Source organism: Papaver somniferum, chromosome 5 (genome assembly GCF_003573695.1).
Source record: "Papaver somniferum cultivar HN1 chromosome 5, ASM357369v1, whole genome shotgun sequence".
Taxonomy (NCBI): Eukaryota; Viridiplantae; Streptophyta; class Magnoliopsida; order Ranunculales; family Papaveraceae; genus Papaver; species Papaver somniferum.
Genome location: NC_039362.1, coordinates 189978160 through 190004310, shown reverse-complemented (window position 1 = coordinate 190004310; position 26151 = coordinate 189978160). Strand labels below are relative to the sequence as shown.

The 26151-nt window shown below is 35.5% G+C and overlaps 2 protein-coding genes, 2 long non-coding RNA genes and 1 other non-coding gene across 5 annotated transcripts; 2 read left to right on the top strand and 3 right to left on the bottom strand.

The window, feature by feature from the left end:
- The first annotated feature begins 157 nt into the window (after nucleotides 1-157).
- LOC113284047 (pentatricopeptide repeat-containing protein At3g22470, mitochondrial-like) lies at nucleotides 158-1405 on the top strand. Its single transcript, XM_026533447.1, has one exon. It carries the CDS (start codon nucleotides 187-189, stop codon nucleotides 1324-1326), a length of 1140 nt encoding a protein of 379 aa, XP_026389232.1. The 5' UTR covers nucleotides 158-186; the 3' UTR covers nucleotides 1327-1405.
- Nucleotides 1406-1562: 157 nt separating this feature from the next.
- LOC113284048 (endochitinase EP3-like) lies at nucleotides 1563-2953 on the bottom strand. Its single transcript, XM_026533448.1, has 3 exons — nucleotides 2849-2953; nucleotides 2384-2626; nucleotides 1563-2287 (listed from the first exon to the last, which is right to left on the bottom strand). The coding sequence occupies exons 1-3, from the start codon at nucleotides 2865-2867 to the stop codon at nucleotides 1878-1880; spliced, it is 672 nt and encodes a 223-aa protein (XP_026389233.1). The 5' UTR covers nucleotides 2868-2953; the 3' UTR covers nucleotides 1563-1877.
- Nucleotides 2954-3170: 217 nt separating this feature from the next.
- Nucleotides 3171-3242, bottom strand: TRNAD-GUC. Its single transcript has one exon. It is a non-coding gene; the product is annotated as a tRNA-Asp (tRNA).
- Nucleotides 3243-12534: 9292 nt separating this feature from the next.
- Nucleotides 12535-16092, bottom strand: LOC113284051. The gene is made up of 5 exons (XR_003327897.1): nucleotides 15904-16092; nucleotides 15031-15137; nucleotides 14481-14616; nucleotides 13697-13754; nucleotides 12535-13466 (listed from the first exon to the last, which is right to left on the bottom strand). It is a non-coding gene; the product is annotated as an uncharacterized LOC113284051 (long non-coding RNA).
- Nucleotides 16093-18910: 2818 nt separating this feature from the next.
- Nucleotides 18911-24795, top strand: LOC113284050. The gene is made up of 13 exons (XR_003327896.1): nucleotides 18911-19166; nucleotides 19290-19314; nucleotides 19977-20086; nucleotides 20723-20817; nucleotides 20948-21144; nucleotides 21378-21669; nucleotides 21872-21961; nucleotides 22851-22918; nucleotides 23043-23293; nucleotides 23467-23676; nucleotides 23818-23908; nucleotides 23988-24089; nucleotides 24190-24795. It is a non-coding gene; the product is annotated as an uncharacterized LOC113284050 (long non-coding RNA).
- Nucleotides 24796-26151: the final 1356 nt, after the last annotated feature.

Genomic DNA, 26151 nt, shown 5'->3' with positions numbered 1-26151 from the left:
ACGATGCCTCTGTGCTAGTAGTAGTAGGGTACTTGAATTATACAGAATCCACTTTCACATTGCTGGGGCAGAGAGTCGAACTCCAGACCTACATTCTTCATTCCAAATGTTGTTTCTTATTTGGTCATCATAGATGCTCTTTGTAAAGGGGGTCTAGTTGATAAAGCTTTGCTTCTCTTCTCCGAAATGCATAGAGATTCAAATGTGGTACCCACTGTAGCTGTTTACAATTCTTTGATCAATGGACTTTGCAATTCAGGCCGGTTGAATGAGGCAAAGAGAGTCTTTGACGAGATGGTTAGTAGAGGAATCTCTGCCGATGTAACTACATATAATTGTATGATTGATGGTCATTGCCGGCATGCTCAATGGGAAGAAGCAAGAAGATATTTTGATGAGATGCTGGATCGGGGGGTTTCACCAGATACAGTAACCTTTAATATATTAATAGATGCACATTGTAAAGATGGGATGACAGAAGATGCTTGGGGGTTATTTAAACTGATGGACAAGTTAAACATAAAAGCTGACCAGATTACTTATAACTCAATGATCGATGGTCTATGTTTGACAGGTCGGCTGCAAGAAGCGGTGAAACTGTTTGACTCCATGATGGATAGAGGCCTTCAACCGGATGTTGTCAGTTGCAATATATTAATTGGTGGGTACCACAAGAATCGTAAGTTGGATGAAGCTATGCAACTATTCAAGAAAATGAAACAAAATGGATTGAAACCCGAAATAGTTACTTACAATATATTATTAGCAGGACTATACCGAGACGGAAGAATGAAGACTGCAAAGAGTTTGTTTAATGAGATGCAAACTCTCGGTGTATCTCCAAATATTGTCACATACGGTGCAATGTTGGACGGGTACTGCAAGAATGGATACATTGAGAGAGCAATAGAACTGTTTGAATCCATGGAGGATACTGGTATCTTAGCTAATGTTCATATATACAATATTCTTATTCATGGTTTGTTCAAGGCTGGCAAGTTAGAAGATGCAAGTAAAATGTTTATTGAGATTCCGAAAAAGGGATTAGAGCCTGATGCAGTAACATATACCACAATGGTCAATGGCCTCTTTCGAAGCAAGATGTTACTCGAGGCTAACAAATTAATCATTGAAATGAAAGATAAGGGTTGCTTACGAGATGCTAGAGCATTTGATACCATTATCAAGGGTTTTCTTATAGAAAAGGAAACTGTCAAGGCATTGGAATTTTTCCAGAAGATGCGTGAAAGAAAATTTGCACCAAGTGATTCTGTTAGCTGTTTGTTAGTGAACACTCTCTCTGCAGATGAGTTAAAAAATCTCTAGTATTGTAATTGCTTAGGTAACAGCGAAAATCTGAATCTCTATCAAGTTTCAACATATTTAGATGAATATTGTTTCTTCACTCGTGTCTTTTTTGGCAGCTTAAATTGCTAACTGTTGATTTTGTTTATGGAGTTCTCTGTCTTACTATAGATGTTTTACTCATTTGAACATCATTCACAAAAATAGGATTTTTCTGGAAATTCTTAGGTTGTGTTCATGCGCAAGGTTGCAGGTGCTGCAGCACTTAGAGATGTAGCTATTGCATAACGAAATGGGGATTTCTTTTAAAAGAGGACATGGGAAGCTTAATAGGTACGCTCAGATTTTGATATATTTCATAAGTCCGTAATGTGTCCTGCTGTAGTCTGTTTGCTTAAGTTTCTCGTGCACCTAGATCACTTCTAATGTTGCTATCAGCATTTAATAAAGTTGTATTATTGTTATTTTATTAACTTGGCATATATGGATATTCGTATATTCTCTTTATTTAACTCATCATTATTGAGCATCATTATTCATTACATACTTAGAAATTAGGAAAACATAAGTTTTCAGCAAGCAAGATTAGCCCCTGGTGCAACACCAAGTTGACTGCAGTAAGCCTTGAAATATCTGATTCTTGCCTGGACGGCATTAGTGTTTCCACCATTGCATTCCATGCCATTGATTGCACGAATTGTTGGACCAAACCCTTTATTCGTAGTTATGATGGAATGAACGTTATTCATCCAGAACCAGAATGCTGTCTTAAACGAGATGACAGGGTTCTTTGAGACAGTTTCTGGAGCATTCAGACCATCAAATCCAATGGCTTTACCGGCTGGTCCATAATTGTAGTTCCATGATAGTTGTATGGGTCCTCGGCCATGGTATCCTTTTCCAGGAACACATGGATATTGCTTGTTTCCTTGCTGACAGTAGTTTTTCTTTGGTCCGTTTATTTCTTCTTTGTAACAGAAATCTGCAACAAGAATTTATAGCATTTAAATCATCAGGCTTCTATGAACGCATATACTAGCATTTGCATTTTGTTTGCAACAGTTGTAAAATAGCTTACGTCCGGTTTCATGTGTAACATGAGCGAAGAATGCAGCGATTTCACGTTTAGAAACCTCGAGATTTCCAGTACCAAATCTAGGATACGACTTAGCGGCCTCTAGAAAAGCGTTACGAGTATAGAAAGTCTTCCCAGCACAACCTGCACCAGCTTTACTAATGATCCCATTAAAAAAAGCTGGTGTCACAATGCTAGCAACAGTGGCACCATCAGTAGGAGGAGTTGCAATAACACCAGCAAGAGCTGCAATTACCAGAACAAGATTTGTGTAGTTAAGAGCAGCCATTTTTCTAGAGGAGGAAAGAAAGTAAAGGAGTAGTGGGTGTGATGAAGATGAGAAAACTCGACTGCAATCAGAGGTATTTATATTATAGATTTAATCTTGCACACATTTGCATCTCTTCTTTCTTTTCCATTACTAGTAATTAATATTGTGCATTGACTTAGACTGAGGCTGGGTTTTACCTGTACTTGTTGGCTTCATCCGGTTACATGAAGAACTGAAACTTCTCAATACAAAGACTTCAGACTTTCTCCAGTAAGTAGACACAATGACCCGGCAGAGGGAAATCAATATATGGGATGGAGGACCAGATATGGCCCCCCTCCGTCAGTCTTGGATGTGTTGCTGTTATGAATTGATCACCTAGTAACTGAGACTGCGTATTCCTAAAAAGCCACCGGAAATTTATTTTAGACCCTTAAAACAGTTGAGATATTGCTGAGGATATTCTTATACTTGTAGAAAGTAGAAACAGTCCAGTCAAAGGTTGCAACCAAAAATAAACGCCGTTGCCGGGGATCGAACCCGGGTCACCCGCGTGACAGGCGGGAATACTTACCACTATACTACAACGACTTTGTTGGTCAAAAGTTTCAGTTAATTTACATAGTTCAGCTCCTTCATTTTGCCGTGCATTTGCTAGGAATGGTACATATATTGGTTGGTGTTGAAGTATATATAGTTATTAAAAGGAATTTTTTTAATATCCTTATCACCATTTAATCGCTAATTTTCTTTTTACATTTCATTTTTTTCCATTAATAACATAAAATGAATGTTACATAGAGAAGTGCAGATCAAGTCAAGAGTGGGGTTGGATCATTGATTTACAGCCAAAGGACGCAGCAATTTTTTTACGACGACAAATGAGATAAAGAAGTTACATTTTTGTTCATAAATTAGAATCTCTATTAAGTAGGTAAATGTTATCTCAAACTGGGCTAAAATATGTTTAACGGGCTCGAATACTTAATACGAAGGGGCTAAAATAAAATATTTCGAAAATTTTAATACAAAAATTATGTTTGGGAAGAAGTACGGACAATACAAAAATTATGTTAGGGAAGAAGTACGGACGGGATATAGCCTAGGTTAGTTCCTTCCTAGGCCTTCCCTGGATCAAGTGCATCAAGGAATACATAGTAACAAGAACAACATCAAGTACAAAACTGAATAATCCAACAAGGAAAAGTGAAGAAAATCAAAAGAACTATCTAGGACAAGCATGATAAAACCTATTAATTTGGAGATAGGATAACTCGATATTTGATAGGTTCCTTTTACCTATTAAGAGTTGCTCCATTCAAACATGAGCAATTTGCTCAACATCTTGACCGGCGATTTGAAGATTCGTCCAATGATCGAAGATTGTCTCGTACTTGAAAAATCCACGTACTAGAAAAATCCACGGTCCAAAAGCTACCAAAGTAAAATAGAATCACCATTAAAATGAAGGGCAAGAATCACCAACAATGGTGAGGGCTAGAAGCACTTAATGTGCGGATAATAAAAGTACACCATAAAACTAAAAACTAAAGGAAAAATAACCAAATAAATAAAATCTTATGATTAAATTGTTAAAAATAAAAAATCATCGCTCAGACTAGATATGAGCACCTAGTTTTTCGAGGAAAGAGAGTCTCTGCGAATCGGATTTTTTGAGTTTGTGACTCAGTAATTATTTTTACAGAATTTTCCATTTTCTTTCCTTTGATGGCAATCTAATCTTGCTCAGTATTCGACCAATGCTTTAATTTTCTCTTTATTTTCTGTTAATCCCTCTCTTTTTGTCTTATGATTACAATTAATCTTGATTTTACAATCCAACTTTAATCTTTTGATTTTTCTAATGAGTTGCTAACTTTTTTGGTTTCTCCATAATGTGTTTACATCTTGACTTATCTATCATGGCTTTTGCCTTTGTGTATGAAGTGATAGTTGCGTTTGCAGAGTTGGTCATTAAGGTTTTGCTTTCTTCTATGGCTTGTGTTGTTGTTCAAGGTATCTTGGAAGTTCTTCAAGAGGCATTAGGCAAGGAGATCCTCTATCTCCTTATCTATTCATTTTATCCATGAAATGGTTTTCCATAATACTTTCCACAGCTCATATTACCAAAGAAGTGCAAGGAATCAAAGCAGCTAGAGGTGCACCTCCTATAAATCATTTGCTCTTTGCAGATGATTGTCTTATCTTTACTCATGCCAATTTAACCAGTGTGAACAATATTCTTCAAATTTTAGAAGATTTCAGCTCACAATCTGGTCAAGTCATAAATTTTGACAAATTATCCATTTCATTTAGCAACAATTTGGGTCCTTCAGTGTGTGACACTCTTAGTCATATACTTGGTATTAAGAGTATGGATAGCAAGGAAAAGTATCTAGGTTCCCCTATTCTCATTGGTACGTCTAAAGTTAAATCTTTTGAAGACATTAATTCTGCTTTTGAAAGAAGACTCTCTACATGGAAAGGAAGTAATATGTGTCAGGATGGTAGGCACAATAGTTAAAGCAGTTCTGAATGCAGTCCCACAATATCAAATGAGCACATTCAAAATCCCCAAGAAATTAATCAAAAAGCTAGACACACTGCAAAGAAAGTTCTTCTAGGGTTATAAGGCTAACAAAGGTAATAATCCAATATCTTGGAATAACTTATGTATTCCAAAAGAATTGGGAGGTTTATCGTTTAGGTAATTGGAAACGTTGAATCATGCCCTTCTCTGCAAACTGGCATGGAGAATTCATATGCATCCTGATTTATTAAGTTCTCAACTGATCAAGGCTAAATATTTCAAACATGAATAATTTCTACATATTCATCAGGATAAAGGCAATTCATCTTGGATCTGGAAGGGGGTTGAGGTTGGACTTAAGCATCTTCAACAAAATGTAAGTATGGAAGTAAAAAATGGCAGGAAAACTCGTATCTGGTATGACACTTGGATTATAAATCTGAATTACAAGCCTACACCATCTTCTCTAAGCCATCTGGGCTATATATATGTTTCAGAATTAATACTTCCTTATACTTCAACTTGGAATATCAATCTGCTCCAAACACTCTTTTCTCCTGAGGTTGTGGACAAGATTTCTAGAATGCAGATCATAATTGATGAAGAAGATATAACAAGATGGTCACATACAAGAGATGGTTTATTCACTGTGAAGAATGCATATAATAAATTAGTAGAAGACAGATTCCATTTCTATGAAGCTAACAACACAGTCTCTAAGGAAGTTTGGAAATCCCTCTGGAAAATGTAACTGCCACACAGAGTCAAGCTGTTTATCTGGAAGTGTCTCAAGGACATTATTCAGACAAATGATAAAACCGCTGGATTCAATAATGACATCGGTCCTCACTGCAACATATGTAATCGTCAGGAAGAAACTCTCTTCCATTTGCTACTCCAATGCAGACACTCCAGAGCAGTTTGGAGTCTCCTTAATATTAATATTGATCATGTTGCAGTGAATTGTAGCAGTATCAAAGAATGGGTTATTTCCTGGTTTGATAGTAATGCCACGAATTGAGCAGAAGATCAAGATAAATGGAGGGTGACACTCATGGTTGGTTATTGGATCATTTGGAAAGAACGATGTGCATATATCTTTCAGGAAAAATCTCTCAACCCTCCTCTTACTGTCTCTAGAATTAATATGCATTTACATAATTTTCTGCTGGCAGGTCAACAGAGTATTACTATGGAGCCACAAACTAATATTATTCAACAACAACTTAACAATATAGCAAAAGTTTATGTGGATGCTTCTTTTGATTATCTTACTAATTCCATTAGCACTGGTATGGTGCTCATTTCTACTGCAGGTGAATATGAAGGGATCAAAGGATCTTATGCAAATGGAATAATCGACCCAAAAGCCGGAGAATGCATGGATGTCTTAGAATCTCTGAGTTGGATTAAAGAACAAAATATTGAAGAGATTCATCTGATTGTTGATGCTGAGACGGTGTTGAATTCAATCATGTCAGACGCATCTCAAGTTAGATGTGAGAATAACAATTTAATTTCAAGTATTAAAACTATAGTTTCATCTTTTAAATTCTGCAAAGTTTCTCATGTTAAGAGAGACCTAAATAACTTAGCAGACTGCATCTCTAAAAAAGTAAGGAGAGACAAACTGCTTGTAGAAGAGTATATTGATTACTCTCCTTGGATTTCATGTGTTCTGAGAAGGCATTCTATGCCTGACTTTCATTAAATAAAATAAAATAAAATTCACTTTGTTATCAAAAAGAAAAAAAAACTAGATATGAGCAAAATAGGTTCTTAGAAAAAGTTAGTTTCTTTGGTTTTCTTTTTATGGAGAGAGTGGAGAGATAAATTATCACAAAACTTTAATTGGTAAACTAGTAGTTAAGTATTTTGGGCTTTGGACATATGATTTTGGGATCAAACCGCTTCTCCAATTGGGTGTATATATGCATGTAAATGTATTTGTTTCACACTAGTCTGAGCCTTGGTCATGTATACACCTAATCAGTAGGGGAAGAGACTTGATCCTAAGACCTCACCCTCAAAGCCCAATTTACTTAACCACTAGGCTAACAATTAAATTTTGATAAGAATATTAAGATAAATCCTTTTGATAAATATTTTCCAACAATCTCCCACTTATATTTTCTTAAAGCATTAGCAACAATTTATATATATATATATATATGTGTGTCCGTAAACATATATATGTGTCATTCGATTTGAACATTTTCATAGTGTTAGACTTTCTAATGTCAGTATATAGAGTGACATATGTCTTGAAATCCAATCCTATGAGATAAAAAAAAAGTCCAACACACAAATATATACTAAGATTTAAGTCCAAAAGACATCAAGTTACGACCTTGTGCTTATATCCCAATTTAAATGAACGTTCTAGAGGAATGTCCAAGTTCTCATATGACGCCACCATACTTTCAAATTCATATAGGTGAATTTATCAAGAGTACTCATGTAGCTTCATACCCACTCTAAAGAGAGTTGTAGGCCTCATATAGATTTTGAAAAAACTCAACCTCCACTCGCTTTGGGATATTATGCCATTTGAAATCTATGACTATATCTATATCACTTCTCAATTGTTTTTACTTTTTAACTTATTTCTTGGGATCTCCAATCTATAGGTAGATTATCCATTACAAACGACTCAATACTAATGTGTATAAGTCTCATGCCGTTAGCAGTATTACACATATTTTTTATTGTTAATCCTTTCATCAAACGATTAACCAAATTTGCTTCAGACTTTACGTGATCCACTTTTATATCACCAGTTGTGAGAACTTTTTTAACTATGTTGTATTTTTGAAGAATTTGTTGTCTCTTATGATTTTAATAGTAATTTTGAACTCTTACATTATCTACTTTACTATCGCAGTGGATCAAAATGGCTGGTACCGGTCTATCCCATATATGGATTTGCGGTAGTAGGTTTTTCAACCAGCCTTCCTCTTCACTAGCTACTGCTAGTACTACCAATTCAGACTCTATTATATACTGAGCTAACATAACTTGTTTCTTGGATTTCCAAGCGAAACCGCCTTCAGCAATATTGAATAAATATTTACCCGTGGCCTTATAGTTATATAAAAGTGTATTCCAATCAACATGACATTATCCTTCAAGGACTATGAAAACTTTTCATAGCGCAATTCTAGGTTAAAGGTTATTTTCAGATGCCGCATAACCCTCTCAACTTCCAACCAGTGCTCCATACCTTGATTACTAGTAAACCTGCATAAAAAAAACCATCGCATATGCATTATTGTCTAGTACAATCAATTATATAAAAAAGATTACTAATAGTTATACTAGAATATTCGTTATGTACAATGTTATTTTTAGTATTCTTAAAAAATTTAAAACTAAAATCAAAGGGAGTACAAACAAGTTTACGATCAAAATAGTTATACTTCTTAAAAATCTTTTCAACGTAATGAGATTGATCTATAGAAATATCATCATCAAATCCAGTACTTTTAATTCCAAGAATTACACTCCTTTCCCCGCAAGTCTTTCATGTCAAAGTTAGAGCATATTCTTAGTTTCATTAGCTACAGAAAAGTTTGAATAAAAACTCGACAAGTCGTCCACGGTAAATGATAATTCATATACATTCTCAAACTTATAATATATGCATTGTCACTTTCATTAATTCTGGAACTACTTTTTCAATCATCAAATTTTCAAACTTTTCATGACATCTCTTAGGAGCTTGTTTCAAACTCCATTTATATTATTTGTTCTCTATAAATAAAATTGACGTTTTCTGACCGTTGAGGATTTTAAGGAAATTAATCCCCATAAATAAATTTCATTATTTAAAATTGATTTGTCAAGTAATATGAAAAATCTACTTTTCTAGAGAGAGAAACATAATTTTTTTTAACCTTCAGAATTCTGAGCAAGAATTAGGAGAGTTATAGAATTCAATCTTTCACAATGCAGGGAATTATAATAAGTGTTTGTTTTTCATGATGTATTGATGATAATTTATATGGATCTTACCTCTCATATAAAGGAGTGACTAAGTTGTGCTTCTTCAGGGACTGACGAAGATGGATAAGGAACTAATGCTCATGTGATTGTAGAGAGGCTAGTGGGATATAATTTCTTGCTTATTCTTATATCGTTGATCTCTATTTTAGTCCTTAATCAAATTCCATATTTTTTGGGATTATCCGTGCTTTGGCCATAGAAATTTTAATTGCTTGTGTGCAAGCTATAGTGCTACATTACGACCATCGACTAAATCTGAGTTACAACCTCTTTAAACAGTAATCCAACCCGAAATTTGTTTCTAACATCCAAGAATAACATAAAATCTTATCAAAATTACTTATAATATCTTTCAATACTCGTCTTCATTAGAAAATATTTTCACAATTTAAATTTCTGGATTTTCATCTTTCTCCTCAGTTTGACACACAGTTGGTTCATACATTTTAATTATTTTATTTTTTGACACAATTAGTTGGGCTAAAATCCCAAAACCAAGAAAAAAAATAAATCACAACAAAATAACAACAAGGAGTGACCATGGGTTGGCATGGACCAAACTTCATTTCATACACATTCAATCTAATTCATTGTGAGTATCAAATTTAGCTTCTACATCCAATCTAGCATCCAATGGATTTGCATCTAATTGATGTGCGGATGGACGGATTCGTAACACCCCGTGTTTTTAACATGGCGCATGCTAAAAGATGCGTCATGGTATGAAATGAAGCTCAAGTTCAGTTGCGTACTAATAGGAATATTGGCCTCGGCCAATACGGTGCCAAAATGACGCATTAAGTTGGGAATATTGGTCAAGGCCAATATGGCACCAAGAGGGTGTAAGATGTAAGCTATATTATCCAAAGGTCAATCTCGCATCAAATGATGCATTTGGCCAGTTGGGTAGATGTCCTTGAGAAAAATTAGTGCTAACATAGCACATTACCATGTAATTGTCCTAGGGCCAATATAGCATCACTGCGTTGCATCAGGCCAGAGCCAGCTGGTTTAGGAAATGTTCAGCCATCATGGCCGGACATTGGAATTGGCTTATGGGACAGAACTGAATGTACAACCATCATAGAGGGTTATTCAGAAATAAATGACAACGACCATGAATAGTAAAGCAAGCACCTCAAAAGTGGTACTTGGTGAATGTCATTTTCCTCCCGAACTTTCAGTTGTAGAAATGTCAATAAAACATATATAGGGAGGGGTAGTTTGTTGAATGTGCATATGCGGACCATGCACCAAGTAAGCTTCATAGATTAGGCGAAAGAGAATAAATGATGCTAAGGACTCATTTATAGTTGTGTAGCCTTTCCAATGGAGAATATTAAGCATGGGCATTGTTATATATGCCATGCCACAGACTCAGTAATGCACAACCTTTGTGCATTTTGACGTAACGGCCTACACCGACTAGGTCATTACCATTATTGCTTGGCCACGACCTTGCAAACGAATTGGCTTAAGTTGTGGTGCGTTCGAAGATGAACTACGGTCTGTGCTTGATCCTTTCAGAGTAGGAAAGGTAGTTAGGCATCCGTAATGAGTTGCATCATTTCCGGTCCAGCACGTTGTCGCTCATATCATCTAATTGAGAGATGGTTGCGACATATTGGCCTTTCATATCATCTGACCCGGTATGGAGATACAAGAGATGAATGGTGGCCAAACTTGATGAGGAAAGTTGCATTCCATTCCTTGGATTATCAAGGTGTTCGACGTAGGCATGCACCAATGACGCATTGGGTATGACCAGAAAGTAAGATATAACAATATGCAAGTTAGCGGAGCTTGCATAATTCTAGGGATCTCAGATTACTCCACGTGGCGATGCGATCTTTTGTACCCACAAGTACAAAGAGGTCAGAATCAAACGGATGCTTAACACAGATATCCATATTGGATTACGGCTTTGCTAGATACACCGTGATTTAAGCATTGTGTGTGCACCGAGAGGGATCTGATTATCCCTGATCCTGCGTTTTCAGCATCAGGCGTGCCCCCCCCCCCCCCCCCCCTCTCACACTGTGAACACGTAAATCACGAAGGCATCTATATGTTCACAAACAATATTCGCATTTTACACATGTGCTCGCACTGATGAGACAATTGCATTGATTCCTTGGCTAAAAACCTTCGGGTTTATCATAGCCTCATCGAATATCATCACCAGAGGCGTTCCCATAAGAGGAAAATAAAGAAAACGGAGTATAAAAGTAAGACTCGTGGAGTATGAAATGAACGTAAAGTGCTGAAGTGTAAATAAGACTGGGATTTACGTGGTTCAGCACTAAGGCCTACATCCACGGGGTTGTCGTTTTCACTATGCATTTGATGATTACAGAAGTAGTCGAATGACTCTGGAGCTTACATAGGTTTGCGAATTGTAAAAGGTAGACTTACACTCACAATTCTTCTCACTCGACTTCTCTCTCTTTTCTCCGATCCCCCTCTCTCTTGGTGGAGAGGGGGTATTTATAGGGTTACTACAACAAACTGACGTATTTGTGACGTTATGTTTGTAATATCATAGAAAATGTCATAAATATTATTTATGTGCGACGGTTTTAGTGTCACAGATGTATTGTGTTTTCTAAATTCCTGGAAGTGTCGGAATAGGTTATTTGCTACACGTGCCATTGTGCCGCAAATATTTATTTTTAAAATTAAAAATTAAAAAAATTAATATGAATTTTCACAACGATTTTAAGCGTCAAAAATTTATTATTTTTTAATTGTTAATTTAAAATAATTATCATTTTCTATAAGCGACGCTTCATAAATGTTGCGAATAATCATATATATATTTAACACTCAAATCTGTCAACAATATCCAATTATTAACGACATTGTATAATCATTGAGAAAAATATATTTTTATCTGCACTCTCATATGTTGCAAATAAGCTCATGGCTACGATAATAATATTTTTTGCGCCGCATGCATCTATTACAAATACCTTTCTACATTATCAACAAAATAAAATGTCATAAATATAATGGTTATGGTTGACATATATAATGCATGATAATTGTATTTTATTATAAACATTTTCATATGTCGTAAAAAAATAATTTGTACAGTCAATAGAACGTCTTACCTGATTAGAATAAATATGAATTGAGTTTTTCTTTTCAAATTTTAAAATGTCTTAGCTGATTAGAATAAATATGAATTGAGTTTTTCTTTTCAAATTTTAAAATCCACTGCGATGCTACTAGTGTTGCATAATTTTGTTGTGATCGCTAGAATGGACAATACTTTTTAATGTAAACTTAGTTTTCCATACTTTGTATTTATTTTTTTTATCATCTCCGAAAGTTTGTTTACTAGTATTATAGTTCAAAATGACAACTTCCATTAAAATGACAGGTAAACGTATCCAACAACAAAAAATCAAGATCTTTTGCAAAATGAAAGGAAAAAAAAGGTCTACAGCAAAAAAAATAAATGTAGTTGCTAAATAATATTCTTTAATCAATATCACTATCGCCACCTAATATAATACCTTCATCTTCACTGTCGTATTCACTCAAAAGACCGCCTTCTCCTTCAAGTTCTTCTTCTTCAATATAATCATCAACACCTTCAAGATCAGCAATAACAATATCTATATCAACTTCTTCAGCCGCGACATCATTCTTATTCAACCTTGAATTAGTAACTTTCTCGTTGCAACTTGATGCACTTTCAGAATTATCTTGGACGATGTGTTTTCTGTTATGAAGTGTTCATCTTGCTGATATGCCTCGTCATTATTTGGTTCTGGTCCAACCTCTTTCTCTGAGACATCATAGACATTTCGAGGAATTACATGTTGAACAACATGCCATTTTCCACGCAGTTTAAGGTCTTTAAGGTAAAAAACTTGTTGCACTTGGTCAGCAAGCACAAAAGGATCGTCTTTGTACCATGTCTGAGAGAAGTTAAGACTAGTGAAATGGCTATCTGCAACAATATTTTTCTTTCTCTTATCGGTGTCCCACCAATCACATCTGAAAAGATAAACTTTCTTTCTATACAGGTAACTTGGCTCTAAGACATCTGTTAACACACCATAAAAATCAACAAAATTAGACTGGTGCTCCCCCTTTACTATAACACCACTATTTTGTGTTCTCAAATTAACTTCCTGTTCCCTTGTATGAAATCGAATTGCATTAGTGATACACCCACTATATCGCACTACACGTGGATCAGGACCAACTGCTAGTGAATATATTTCATCTGAAACATTAGGAGAATTCTCTTCTTGCAAACGATTCACCTACAAAGTGATAAAATGTTAAATCTAATCCCAATGATAGATTTCACAAAGTCCGAGCAACCGTAAGAACCAAATAACATAAAGAAAGATGAATGCAACATCTTTAAGGATACCCAATAGAATATCAGTTGGAAAGGGACAGATCGTGTGCATCGATATCATCTTGACCAGAAAGTAATTGATTTTTTAGCTATATATTGCCTCAAACAGATTAGCCTGGAAACACTTACTCGAGCCAAACGTGATATTATCCTTTTCCAACTTCGTCCTCAACTACGCTAGATTCACCTGAAAAACTAGGAAAATATATGGTTAGCCTACTCCACTAAAATTGACGTAACAATACAAGTACAACTTGAAGATAACAAACAGTAAGAGAGTTCACTTGGAAGCATAAATATAATTACAATCTCCAAAGAAAAAATATTTAGTCTCCCATCACATTAACAAGGAAACAAAAAGAACAAAATGAAACAAAATGGAGGCATAATCTTATTAGAAGTCTAGATCATAATCGAATTATATTTTATTATGTAGGATCATACGGTTTAACTTGTACTAATATCCAATCACTATCATTCATACCTAACTAAAATCTAAATGAATTAAGTTAGGACTAACAACTTAGCAACAGAGGGTTAGCTGAAACGAAAGGCAATGAGTAAAAAAGCTTTGAAAATAGGAAATCTTTTCTGGAAGGTTTTCATTTCCAACTTGCAGATACTCTTTCTATCCCTCTTCCCTCTCAACTTATTTTCCCCTTACCAGTTCTGTATTTGTTTAATACGTACTTCTTAACATCTTCGTCCAATAAGCCTTCTCCATAATTATTTGATTCAACATCCTACTGGTACTTAGAGACATTTTGTTGTTTAAAAAATGAAAAAGAGAAATCAGAGAAGGGAAACGAGAGGTATAAATGACATTTGGAATGCGTTCCTCATTCTTTGGTTCTCAACATTTTCCAATGTATTAGCTGTTTATATATTCAACATAATTAATAATGCAAATAACCTGGTTAGAAAATTAGCCAATAGGAAAGGGAGTAGCATCTACGAGCTGATGCGCAAATCCTCAAACTTCTCCTTCACCGATGTCTCAGTCTTCTTCTCATCCTCTCACTCACTACCGCTCTTCCTGCATTCCTGACCTGCACTTATGCAAGATAAAAAATCAAACCAAACCTATTAAACCAGAGAACTGATTGATGGAGCAGCTCTGGATATCTAAGCATAAGAAAGTAGAACCCTAATTGATCTAAGAACATGCAAAAAAAATCATGACGAATGAAAAAACAGAGAACTGAAAATCGAACCAAAGCAAATTAAACGCAGTATATTTCAGAATTTCTTACTGCAAAAATCGTAATTTCAAAAAGAAGACCAAAGATTCCAGGTCACCATTTTTGTTCTCCATTTCGGAGTCTGAACATTAACTACTGTCTACATATCAAGTTAAAATTCCTAAACCAGACATATCATATGTTGTGTATTCATCAAGTTTAATCAGTAATTGGTGCCGAATATCATCCACACCACATAGAGTTCACAAGATAGATATTTACCATATGGAGATGCTACAGTGGTTAAACGCCCAATAAATGTCTTTTTCTTCTTTTTGAATAGGCTTTTTCAGCTGATAAAGCTTGTTCCAAGGTAAATCCAGCAGCAACTAGAATAAAAATGAACACTCTGAATAGTCAATTCCACACAATTGATTCATACTTGCAAAATAATTTGGCTTGATAACGAGAACATATTCCCGGTATGCAAATTCCGCAGATAGTTGAGCCAACAAGTTGTGATAACTAATAAAGAATGCAACATAGACTTTGAAACTACTTATGCTGCTGCAAGGAAAGCAAAAGTGTTCCAAATTTTTGTTTTATTTTAACATTAGGCAACCAATCAGACACTTAACCTTAAGCCACAGGTAATCAACCAATCCAGACTTTAAAAAAAGAAGAAGAAGAAGATGCACATGTAATTGTTTGAGAAGAAAATTTAGTTACCATAATCTTTCATTCTTTCATCTTGTTCAGATTGCTCTCTCCGAATACAGGCATCTCTTATAATTTTATTTAGTGTTTCACTCATTTTTGTCTCTTTTTGGATGATTAGAATTGAACCCTAATTTTCTCATTCATCATGAGAGTCCAAGAGCAAAAAGTATTCTCTTTCATCATGAGTTTTAGCAATTGAAAACTAAATTCCTTTGAGCAATTTCATCAATCAGTTAACATGCATGTTAAGTTTCACAAAATCTCATTTATTTGGGAACTAGGATTTGATTTCATAGTACAAAGAGTAAAAGCATGAAAGTGGGTTGATGATTCAGACTAGTCTTCTTTCCTTTCCTTGGTAAAATGAAACACGCAGAGTATGAAATTAGAAAATAGATCAGAGTTACTGATACATCGAACAAAAATCCAATTTACCTTAGATGGATTGCTCGAAATCCAGAGTATGGTTTGATTTTGTAATTCCTCTTTAGATGCAGATGCAGGTAAAAAGGGTTTCGATAAAAATCCAGTTGAATGAGCTCTCCACTTCTTCTGCTAGATTTGGTGATTTGGTCTGAGTTTGATGTGGGAAGTCTTGGTCTTGGGAGAAGAAGAAGGAAGATAAAAACGGGTTCACTTTTTACCCCTGATATCTTCAGAGACACGTGTTAAGAATATGAGATAGAGGTTGGATATTTTGTCGAAAATCTTGTGACACGATTTCTTTTCTTCACCGGTTTTCGGGTGGGGTATTTTGATTTGATTTCGCGGAAAATTTTTTACCTCCAGAAATTTAAGTGTTTCGGTGTTTTGGTGGAAAATTTTCCCTCCATTCCTGTTAAGATATACATAGGCCACTTTAATTCTTCTCAGTACAGGTAGATAGACGTGATCATCGACAAAAGAACGTGGTGCACCACGTGTGCCCATATACCATTCTGCTATGTTCCCACGTATATTTTACTTCGGTGGTATTTAGGTAGTGTAATGTAGAGTGTGTAAAATGGCTATGGTCGGTCGACCATGATACGTTGGTAATAATTAACTGTTACATTGCTTTTCATGTTAGGTTCGTCTCTCCTAAGTAGTAGCTGAAGTGCTAATTGCAAACACGTGCAAGAAGTCTTTCGCAAAGAAAATGTTCATAAAAAATCACGATATTGATAAATGTAAATGAATATTAGAGAATCAAGATATTAATAAGAAAACTGGTATCTAACTCAGCTGGTCATTCCCGTTTCAGAAAATTTTCATGTGTTTGAGGAGATCCTAGGTTCGAGTCTGACATAATCATCTCCAGGGACGGAGGCAGTAAGAGACAAATGGGATCCGTCGACTCCACTGATTTTTGAAATTTGGTTAGATTAGGCTTGGTTTGATCGTAAATATTGCATCCTGTGGGAGCAAATATGATTGAAAAATTGAGATTATATGGTTAATGGGGTCAAACAATGTTTGAGTAAAAATTAAAGAAATTAGAAATTCAGTCATTTTGAGTGTTGTGATTGATTAAGAATACCTGATATCAAAATTTGAACAAGTTCGAGTAAAAGTGAAGAAATTGGAAGTTAACTTTGAATATGCAATTGTCTACATATAATCTCTTGGAGGCAGTTTTCCTTACATAATTTTGGATATATATAGCTGATTAACACTAGTACACTTATGAATTGATTAAAATATCTTACCCAACAAAATTACATCTACAACAAACAGAATGGGGCGAAAGTAACAAACAAATTCGTAAGCAAATAACGGACACACGGGGCGGCGCTCAAAAAGTAACCAAAACGCCGAATGGTTCGGCGTTACGCGAATATCCCAGAGAATAACGCCGAATGGTTAGAGGCTGGGACGGACGCGTTTTTCTATTCGGCGTTCAGAGGCGACGCTGCTCCATCCAGCGCTTGACCCCTTTTTTTTTGACTGAGAGCTATTTTTTCCAGAATTCCATTTCTACATGTTTGGCAATTAAGCTGCCAAAGGGCTATTTAAGCTGCCAAACTAGTAGGGCTGATATGGAAATGGTGGTTTCTTTTTTTCTTCCTTTATTTATTTCTTACACTTCGTTTACACTCTAGTTATATATTTGCATTTATCTCAATTTAAAAGAAGGGACCCAACTGCAAAAATGCCAGGTGACTGGTATGCGACATAAGTGGAACTAAAAATTTGATTGAATTCACGGTACCGGCTGATTGCGTATTTAATAGCTTATCATTATTATTTTTTCTAGTTATATATTTGCATTTAAGTGCTTGCATTAATCTGCTCGATGAAATGCCCAGTTCCGCATATAATTTCAGTATTAAATCATTTGAGTACAATTATTTTTTTATTTAGTATGAAAAATCATGATCCAAAAGTGTCTTGACTTCATTGGGTACGGGTTGATGTATTCCCTACTCGATTCCCAGATCTCGTTTGGTTCGGCGTCGTCAACCTAGCTGATCAAGTCAAACATTGCTCGGTTCGGCGTTCACATCGACGCTGCACTGTTCAACGTTTAATGGAGAACTGTAGGCGTTTCGCTGTTAGATTGGCCATCCCGTAGGGGTTAGGAGGTTGCCAATCTAACGTGGATGGCCAATCTAACGTGGATGGCCAATCTAACAACTAAATATCTCTTCTATATGACTTAGCCTCGTTAACCATCCAAGCTAAGCAAGATTGGCCAAGTGATGCAGCGGATATTAGAGAAACTAAAGAAAAGAGAGGTGTTGTTCAGACTTCAAATATTCCTAGGAATATCGACTATGAACATTGATTAATATCTAGACTTTGGTTTCCCAACTTTAGATAAAAATCGATTAAACTTAACAAAGTTAGATAAAGAAGATATATATCCAAAAATTCGCCCTTAAACAATTTATGGTGGACTCTTTTATAGACTTGGGGAAAACTCCTAACTTGCTAGTCAAGAAAGGATGAAAAAAACTCCTAAACCGACTCAGACCCTAATTTGCTATTTTTGGCAAATTTTGGTCGACTAAAATAATGAAAGTACTCATAAAATAAAACAATTCGCCTCAAACGGCGACCCAAACAGACTCCTAAAGAAGAAGTTATTAACAAAATAAAAACTTTCCTAAAATAGCAAAAACACCTGTTTGATGCCCTAAACAATGGAATTTAGCTAAATTATGAAGACCAACGGAATCAAACCTGTTCTTTGGCTTGTTTCCCATTGAAATGGACTCCTAATTTTCTAAATTACGACACTTGAATTTTTAGCATCCAAATAGGCTATACCCTGCTCATCTGCATCACCAAGTCAGTGTGGGATCATTGAACAAGAGGAAGGTGCCCTTACGTAATTTTAGATACAAAACCAGACACTATTGCTACGTGTAGCTTGGATGGACCATGTCTAGAAACTAAGAAGAGATTAAAAATAATCCTTCTTGTTATTGACGACACCCATGTGCTAACTGGTTTACGTGGTAGCTTCTACTTCCATATGCTAGGTGTTATGTCTAGTCCCCAGAGAAGAAATAAAGAAAGTGAGAGATGCATCACCAACGCTCCGTTGCTCTAATCACCAGCAGAAACACAGTTCCGAAGAAGACGATTCAGCTGGTCTCGCTCCCATTAACTCACTTCATCGAACGATTCTTTTTACCGTCTTTAACTCATTACTTCTTTCTCAATCGTCTAATTTCTCCTTTTCAAGGTTTCTCTCAGTTTCTCTTCGATAAGTAAGTAATACAGGGTTTTTGAATTATCATCATTTTACTTTATTTAGATTGAATTGAAGCTGTTCTGTAGTTGGGTTTTGCTTTTATTTGTATTCAAATTGATTGAATTTTGATATGTTCCAGGTTGGGGTGCAGTTAACTATCGAAGGTAATATTGCTAATGATTCCAGTAGAATTTCTTTTATTGATCCATCATGCATGTTTGATAATTTTGAATTATCATTATTTTACTTTATTTAGATTGAATTGAAGCTGTTCTGTAGTTGGGTTTTGCTTTTATTTGTATTCAAATTGATTAAATTTTGTGAACTCCCAATTTTGTGATAAATTGTATGGTTAAATGCACCAAAGAGAATGAACTGAGATAAAACAATATAGGCTTCGTATTGTGAGTATGTGAGCATTTCGTTTTATTATGAGTATGTTGTTGCATATTGAGGCTCTTCTCTTCAAAAATTTGCCGATGTGGGAAATTTTCAAGTCAACAAATCATTTCAGTTTAATGGTTAATGAAAGTTGAGCTGTTTAAACGTCACAAGATACAAACACAGAATTCGTATGTGACTGCATCTTAGTGGACCTCTTCTGCCTAAAGGGACATAAGTGGTTTAGATTGGATTATTTCTTTTGAGAGTTTATAGAGAGTGATGTATTACCTGCGGTCACTCTGAGCTCAATCAGGGGCATGTCTATCCAAGATATGTTCTTACTTCAAAGCAATCATAAGAGTTGCTTTCATTCATGTAGTTTATTGTTGTAAGAATTATGATTCTTTGAGTACTGAATTCTTGTTTCATTTTATGGTTGCAGCTTTTGACCCTTCAAGCAAGAAGGGTGATGGCTAAGTTGGAAACTTACATGAAACTCACAAATGTTATGGTTGTTGCGGGTGCTTTCCCATTGGTGGTACCTTTTATGAGGTAATCTTGATTTCATTCTTTAAACTCTTTCATTGTGTTTTCTTATCATGTTCCTTATCTTTGTATTAATAAAAATGGGATTTATTAAATAAACTTGACCATACCTCATGCATCTCCACTTTTAAGGAAAATTACGTGTACAATGTGCGGCGGCAGATTGCACGGATTATCCCCTGCCTTCTGGCATGCTTTATTGTTCTCTGTTTTGTGTTGCATATGTGCACATTGGCCACCATCGCAGAATTCAACGGGATGAGTTCCTTTTTTTTCATTCTTCAGATGCCAATATTTGCTTTGCCTACATTTGAAAACCTAACACCCTGCGTCCAATTTCTCTTTGCTGAACTGGATATGACCCATTGAATTCCATATAGCTCAACACAAAATTACAGTGGTTGGGTTGGTGACCTGGATTTGAATAATTCACAGACCTATAGTTCAACCCTGCTCTAGAATGGATGTTGAATGAACTCGATAGTGAAGCTGGTAGAGGCCTAGATAAAGCTTCTTTTAGTATCGTAGACCCTTCATCAATTGCCATAACTAGTGAGACAGTTTTGTGCTGTGTGCCCATCACAAGATATCAACATTTTCTGATATTGGTAAATTAATGCATAATTTTTATTTTTGTGTAAGGTTTGTTACGCCAAAGATAGCTTGTTGTGCCTAAGGGCCATCTAATCGAATAAGGCTTTTGCACAAATGCATCAGACCATTGGCTTGACAGAGATGTAAGTGCCTTTTGGGATGCATTCCATCTGTTAAAATCAATTGATTTTTATTTTTAGACATATTTTGGATTCCTTGTTGTTATTCTCCAATGTCATCTTTTATACTAATTTGCAGTCCATAATCTTGCAGGTTCTTCAAATGTGTTCTCAGATCTGCACCAGCTTGTCCAAACTTCTCTCCACAACTACCTACAAAACTTTCTCCTGGATATGTGAGGCTGAAGAAGGAAAACCTTGGATGGCCTACTTCTCGAAAGCGGAACAAATTAGATTCCACAGGGGCCATTTGACTTTAGCAGTTTGGACGTGTTAATGCTTGGTAACAATGTAAGTAAAGCCAATATCTCCAACAAGTTATATAAATTGCATCAACAGTTGTGGTTCTCATAGAGATAGTTTGAAGCAGTCAATTTGAATTTCAATCAAATTTGTATTCAATCAAAATTCGCAGGTTGGGATTTTTCTTTTATTTGTATTCAATCAAAATTTGTATCTATGATGATCTCCTAATGTATACATGTAGCAGTGTGGTATGTGATGCGTTGAAATTTGAATTTTAGGTCATATTCAGATGGGCGATTTGTTGCAATTGCATATGGGGTCAGTTTCCTGATGGTGAACCGCCTTTTCACTACTTGGTTGTTATCGTCGTGCTTGTGAAGAAGGTAAAGGTACGAGGACAGACGTTTTTTTTCTGCGATGGATGCTGTTGTGAAGCAGGCAAAGAGATTGACTGTATCATGTGGTGGAAACACTCAATACAATTTTGTCTGCGGATGTTTTTTTATGACCACAAGGGTGCTCAATTTGGGTCTGCTCAGATCATTTTCCGGCTATATGCATCTAGCTCAGGTAGCTTTAGTTATGTTGATTTATTCTCCTTGTAACTCTTTATTAAGCTGTGAATTGATAATAAAAGATAAAATCATCACTTGCAATTAGAGAGTTGGTTGATAAGTTTATGAATCGGTCATTTCCATTGCTTAGATATGTTGTTACCAGCTTGGGAGTAATTCAAAATGTTTGTTTGGAATTGAAATTAAAATCAAAGCAGATGTTGAAGTAAAAGGATCAAGTAAATCGTTCTTAGCTGCATCTTCAACAACAATGAACCAGAATGACCCTCTACTGGCAGAGATACAAGGTGATACTCCTGTTCTTGACTTTTTTGCTAGGATTTTTATGACCGATGTGTTTGGTTGATTTAGTTCTGTATCATTATCTAGACTGTGTTTGGTTGTTTATTCAATCCCAAAAACTGATTCATTTACCGTGTTTTGATTGGATTTATCTTTTGTGCACTGAATATTTTGCTGATTGTATATACTGGGAATATATTGGAAATATATATAGATTGCGTTTAATGATTTTATTTTTACTTACTAAATTTTAGGCATAAAATCTTCTTAATCGTGGAAAAAATGTTTTACTAGTCCGCCAAAAGAAAAAAAAAATCCGCCAAAATTTTCATGATATTTCAAAAAGTCCGCCAGAATTTTTGGTTGTTCTAGATTGTGGCCATAATGTTCGGATAACTGATCACGTTTCCCTTTTATACCGAAACAAAACCTCTTTTCATGTATAACAAAAAAAATTCAAGTATAACCCTAAATCTGAACTTGAAAGAGGTAACCGTCTTAACCTTTGATTTTGATCTTCAATTATTCCTCTTCATCTTAATTATTATAAGTACAAATCAGTATCCCTAATCTCTCATCCTAACAATCAGTATCCATAATCTCTCCTACTAAAACAGAGATCTGTTTTGGGTTTGTGATCAGTGACTTGGAACTGGTATTTGGGAGAGATTATTGATTATTTCTTTTTTTTTGCTGAAAACTGGAGAAAAAAAATCTTGTGGTGATTTATCGAAGTTTCTCTTTAAACATATTTATTCAATTTTTGATTTTTAGTCTCTGATTTTCTTTTTTGTTCTTTTATTAATTTGATTTTTGAGTGCTTGTTAACCTTGATCCTTTTGGTTTATTTTCTTTTTAGTTTGTTGATCATCTACTTTTGTATTTCATTATCAGGATAATGGCACCAGGTGGAGTTAGACCCCCTCGCATATCACAAGTAGCCTCTCAGTTGTCGCGCACTGGTAATTGAGTTAATCACATACCTACAAATTATTTTTTTGGAATTATTATGTTCATTATCGGCAAACGCTGTATTATGTTTTTCTTTCTTTTTTTTATTTTAACTCTAATATTCTTGAAAAATAGATATGCCAAAGATTCATAAAGGAGGAAGAGGAGATGCTCTTAATGCAAAGCTTAATGATCACATAAGGAAAACTGGTGTAAAGCCAACAATAACGATCAAACCAGGTCAAAAGATTCCAACTGGGGATTGGTCTACTGAGTTCCAAACTGAAATAGGGATCATCGTCAGAAAATTCGCACCGTGGTCGACTCGCCCAAAATGGAAGTCAGTTGAAAAACCAGATCTGAGGAAATTTTATGATCTCATAATGGTAATCATATATTTTTGTTGAATCATTTTAGTGTCCCCACTACTCTCTTTTCTAATGTCCCTACTACTCTGTTCTTCTTGAACAGACCATGGATTAGTTAAATAGAACCCTCTATGCGTTTGTTTTTTTTATACTGTTGCTAACAGAACTTTGCTTGGTTATTGTGAACTTAGGAAAAATTTACTATTGATCTACACGTAGTACGCATTCAGAAGGCGGTCAACAAAATGCTAGCAAATGAGTTCAGACAGTTTAGATGTACACTTCACAAACATTACCTGCACTATAAAAAAGATGGAACAGAACGGGAAAACCCACATCATCAGGTGAAGCAGGAGGACTGGGAGAAACTTTGCACTTGGTTTGAGTCTGATGAGTTTCAGGTGATATTGTTGTTCGATACTTGTTATATTTATAAGATTTATTTGTGGTAGTCATATTGGTGGTGTTCAGCACTAGTCGTATTTATTATATTTATGTAGTATTTTTCTGCATATAACTGTCTTCTTTGGATTTGAATGCAGACAAGTAGCACTCAAGGTAAAAAAAGTCGAGAAGCAAATACAACCATTCATTGCACGGGGTCAAAACCTTTCGCGCTATAGAGAGGAAATGGTAATTGTGGTGTCTCTGTTACTCTTTTTTAAATTATTGGCTCATATAGTATCTAATTTTTTTTGGGGGAAACCTTCAGTGTGATCCAGAAACAGGTGAAGTTGTTGAACAAATTGAATTCTACAAGTTAACCCACTGCAAAAATGATGTTTGGACCTGTCATACGGCTGAGGAGAACTATGTAATACAAGGATTTTAGTTGTGATTTTCTTATAATTTTTTTATAGGAGAGTTTATTATTCAGATTTAGCTTATTTTATGTTGTTTATTTTATTATGTAGGGTAAAATGCTTGAACTCCGGGCTGCGCCTACACCCGATGGTTCAACACCCTTGACCGATGCTGAAATATGTGAGAAAGTCCTAGGTGTAAGATCTGGTTATGTCAAGGGTCTTGGTCATGGGTATGAAAAACCTAGCTCTTCTAGCATTGAATATAATGTGGAGTTAGGCGAAGCTCTGAGGCGGGCAGATGAAGCATAAAAGAGAAACAAGGGACTTGAAGAAAGAGTTGAAGAACAAAATCGCACAATACAGGGGCTGGTGACTGACACAATGGATATAAGAAGAATGTTGCTTGAAATGCAGGGAAACCGTCAAAGCACTCCTGAGAACCATCAAAGCACTCCTGAGAACCGTCAAAGCAACTCTTGAGATGATTGCTCAGGGACCAACAGTTGAGATGTGCATCTCTGTTTCTTTTTTTAGCTTTATGTAAAATCAAGTGGTATCGTGTTTTTTTTCAGTTTAGAATTAGCTTTATATTTCACTTTTGAAATTTGTAGTGGTATCGTTTCTTTTCTTCAGTTTAGAATGTTAAGTTTCTTAATTAGTGGTGTCATTTATGAACAATGTAGATCTTTTCTATTAATGATTTGGTTCTTTTCGAAAAAATTTAATAGTCTAACTTTGATGAATTACAATTTCTGAGTCAATTTGAAAAATACGAGACCTACTTTTATAAATTTGTAAATACTTTTATAAATTTATAATATGACGGATAATTCCTTCCCAAAAATTTGAAGCTCTGCGTTGCAAATGCGTATATATATTCCACGATTATAAACGTGGCCCATATTATATTTGTATCTATAAAAATTACGCGTGGTAAGTATAATTATTTATATGACATAATAATACGTAGCATATAATTATTATTCACGATGTTATTACGTGTTGAAAATAACATATACTAGTGACGGGTGTATCCGCAGCTTATGTGTCAATTTTATAACGCATTAATGCGTTGAAAATAAGGATTGTCTGTGACATTTTCAACCGTTATACATAAGATTTACTACCGACGGGTGTATCCGCTGCGTATGCGCTCATTTTATAACGTATTAATGCGTTCAAAATAAGGATTGTCTGTGACATCTTCAACCGTTATGCATAAGATTTATTACCGACGGGTGTATCCGCTGCGTATGTGCCAATTTTATAACGCATTAATGCGTTGAAAATAAGGATTATTTGTGGCATCTTCAACCGTTATAAATACAAACTTTTTGTTACATAAACGAATGTCACATGAAGGATTTTTCAGTATAAATGAAAAAAACAGTATTTGTGACGCCTAAGCTATTTGTGACGAAGAAACACATTTGTGACACAAAAAACTACTGAAAAAAACCTTCGACATAAGTGACGCTTTTAGCGTCGGTTGGATTATTTGCAACACCTGTTTTTATAACGCACTACCCGACAACAAAACAACGTCAGATAAATATATTTGTGACATAAAATCAAATATTTGTGACGATACCTTTCATTGAAAAAACCATGTTTTGTTGTAGTTAGAGTGTGGGACCCGTTTCCGAGGGACGTTGGAACCTTATCTTCTTGTGCTTTGTGTCCATCACGCAGAGGTCTTCGTTCACTGCTCGATCACGCAGAGTCATCCTCATTCGTTCCACGGGTTGATCGACACGTACACTGCTCAGAGTGTTTAATGCGGGTAGTTGAGACGCATGCTCGTGTCAGTCAAGTGTCTTCTGCCCCTGTCACGTCCATGTCAGTCAATCTTCTCTTCACCGTTGATCTTAGCTTCTTTTGGGGATGAGATAAAGTAACTCTTCGGGAGTTATTTGGTGCTTCGCAGTATACCGTGATTTTGGTACATCTTTTAATCTCTGCCCTTGGATTTTTCCAGGCAAGGATCCGACGTCAACGGGATGGGCTTCTTAGCTGTGGGTGTGTGTCATCATGTTTTGATGACTTGGTCCGCATGCTCTCCACATGTCT

What these genes read in the sequence shown, in the direction of transcription:
- LOC113284047 (XM_026533447.1), top strand. Translation starts at nt 187, where the DNA reads ATGCATAGAGATTCAAATGTGGTACCCACTGTAGCTGTTTACAATTCT.
- LOC113284048 (XM_026533448.1), bottom strand. An exon ending in TGTTACACATGAAACCGGAC is followed by an intron (nt 2,288 to 2,383) that starts GTAAGCTATTTT and finishes TTCTTGTTGCAG; the next exon opens with ATTTCTGTTACAAAGAAGAA.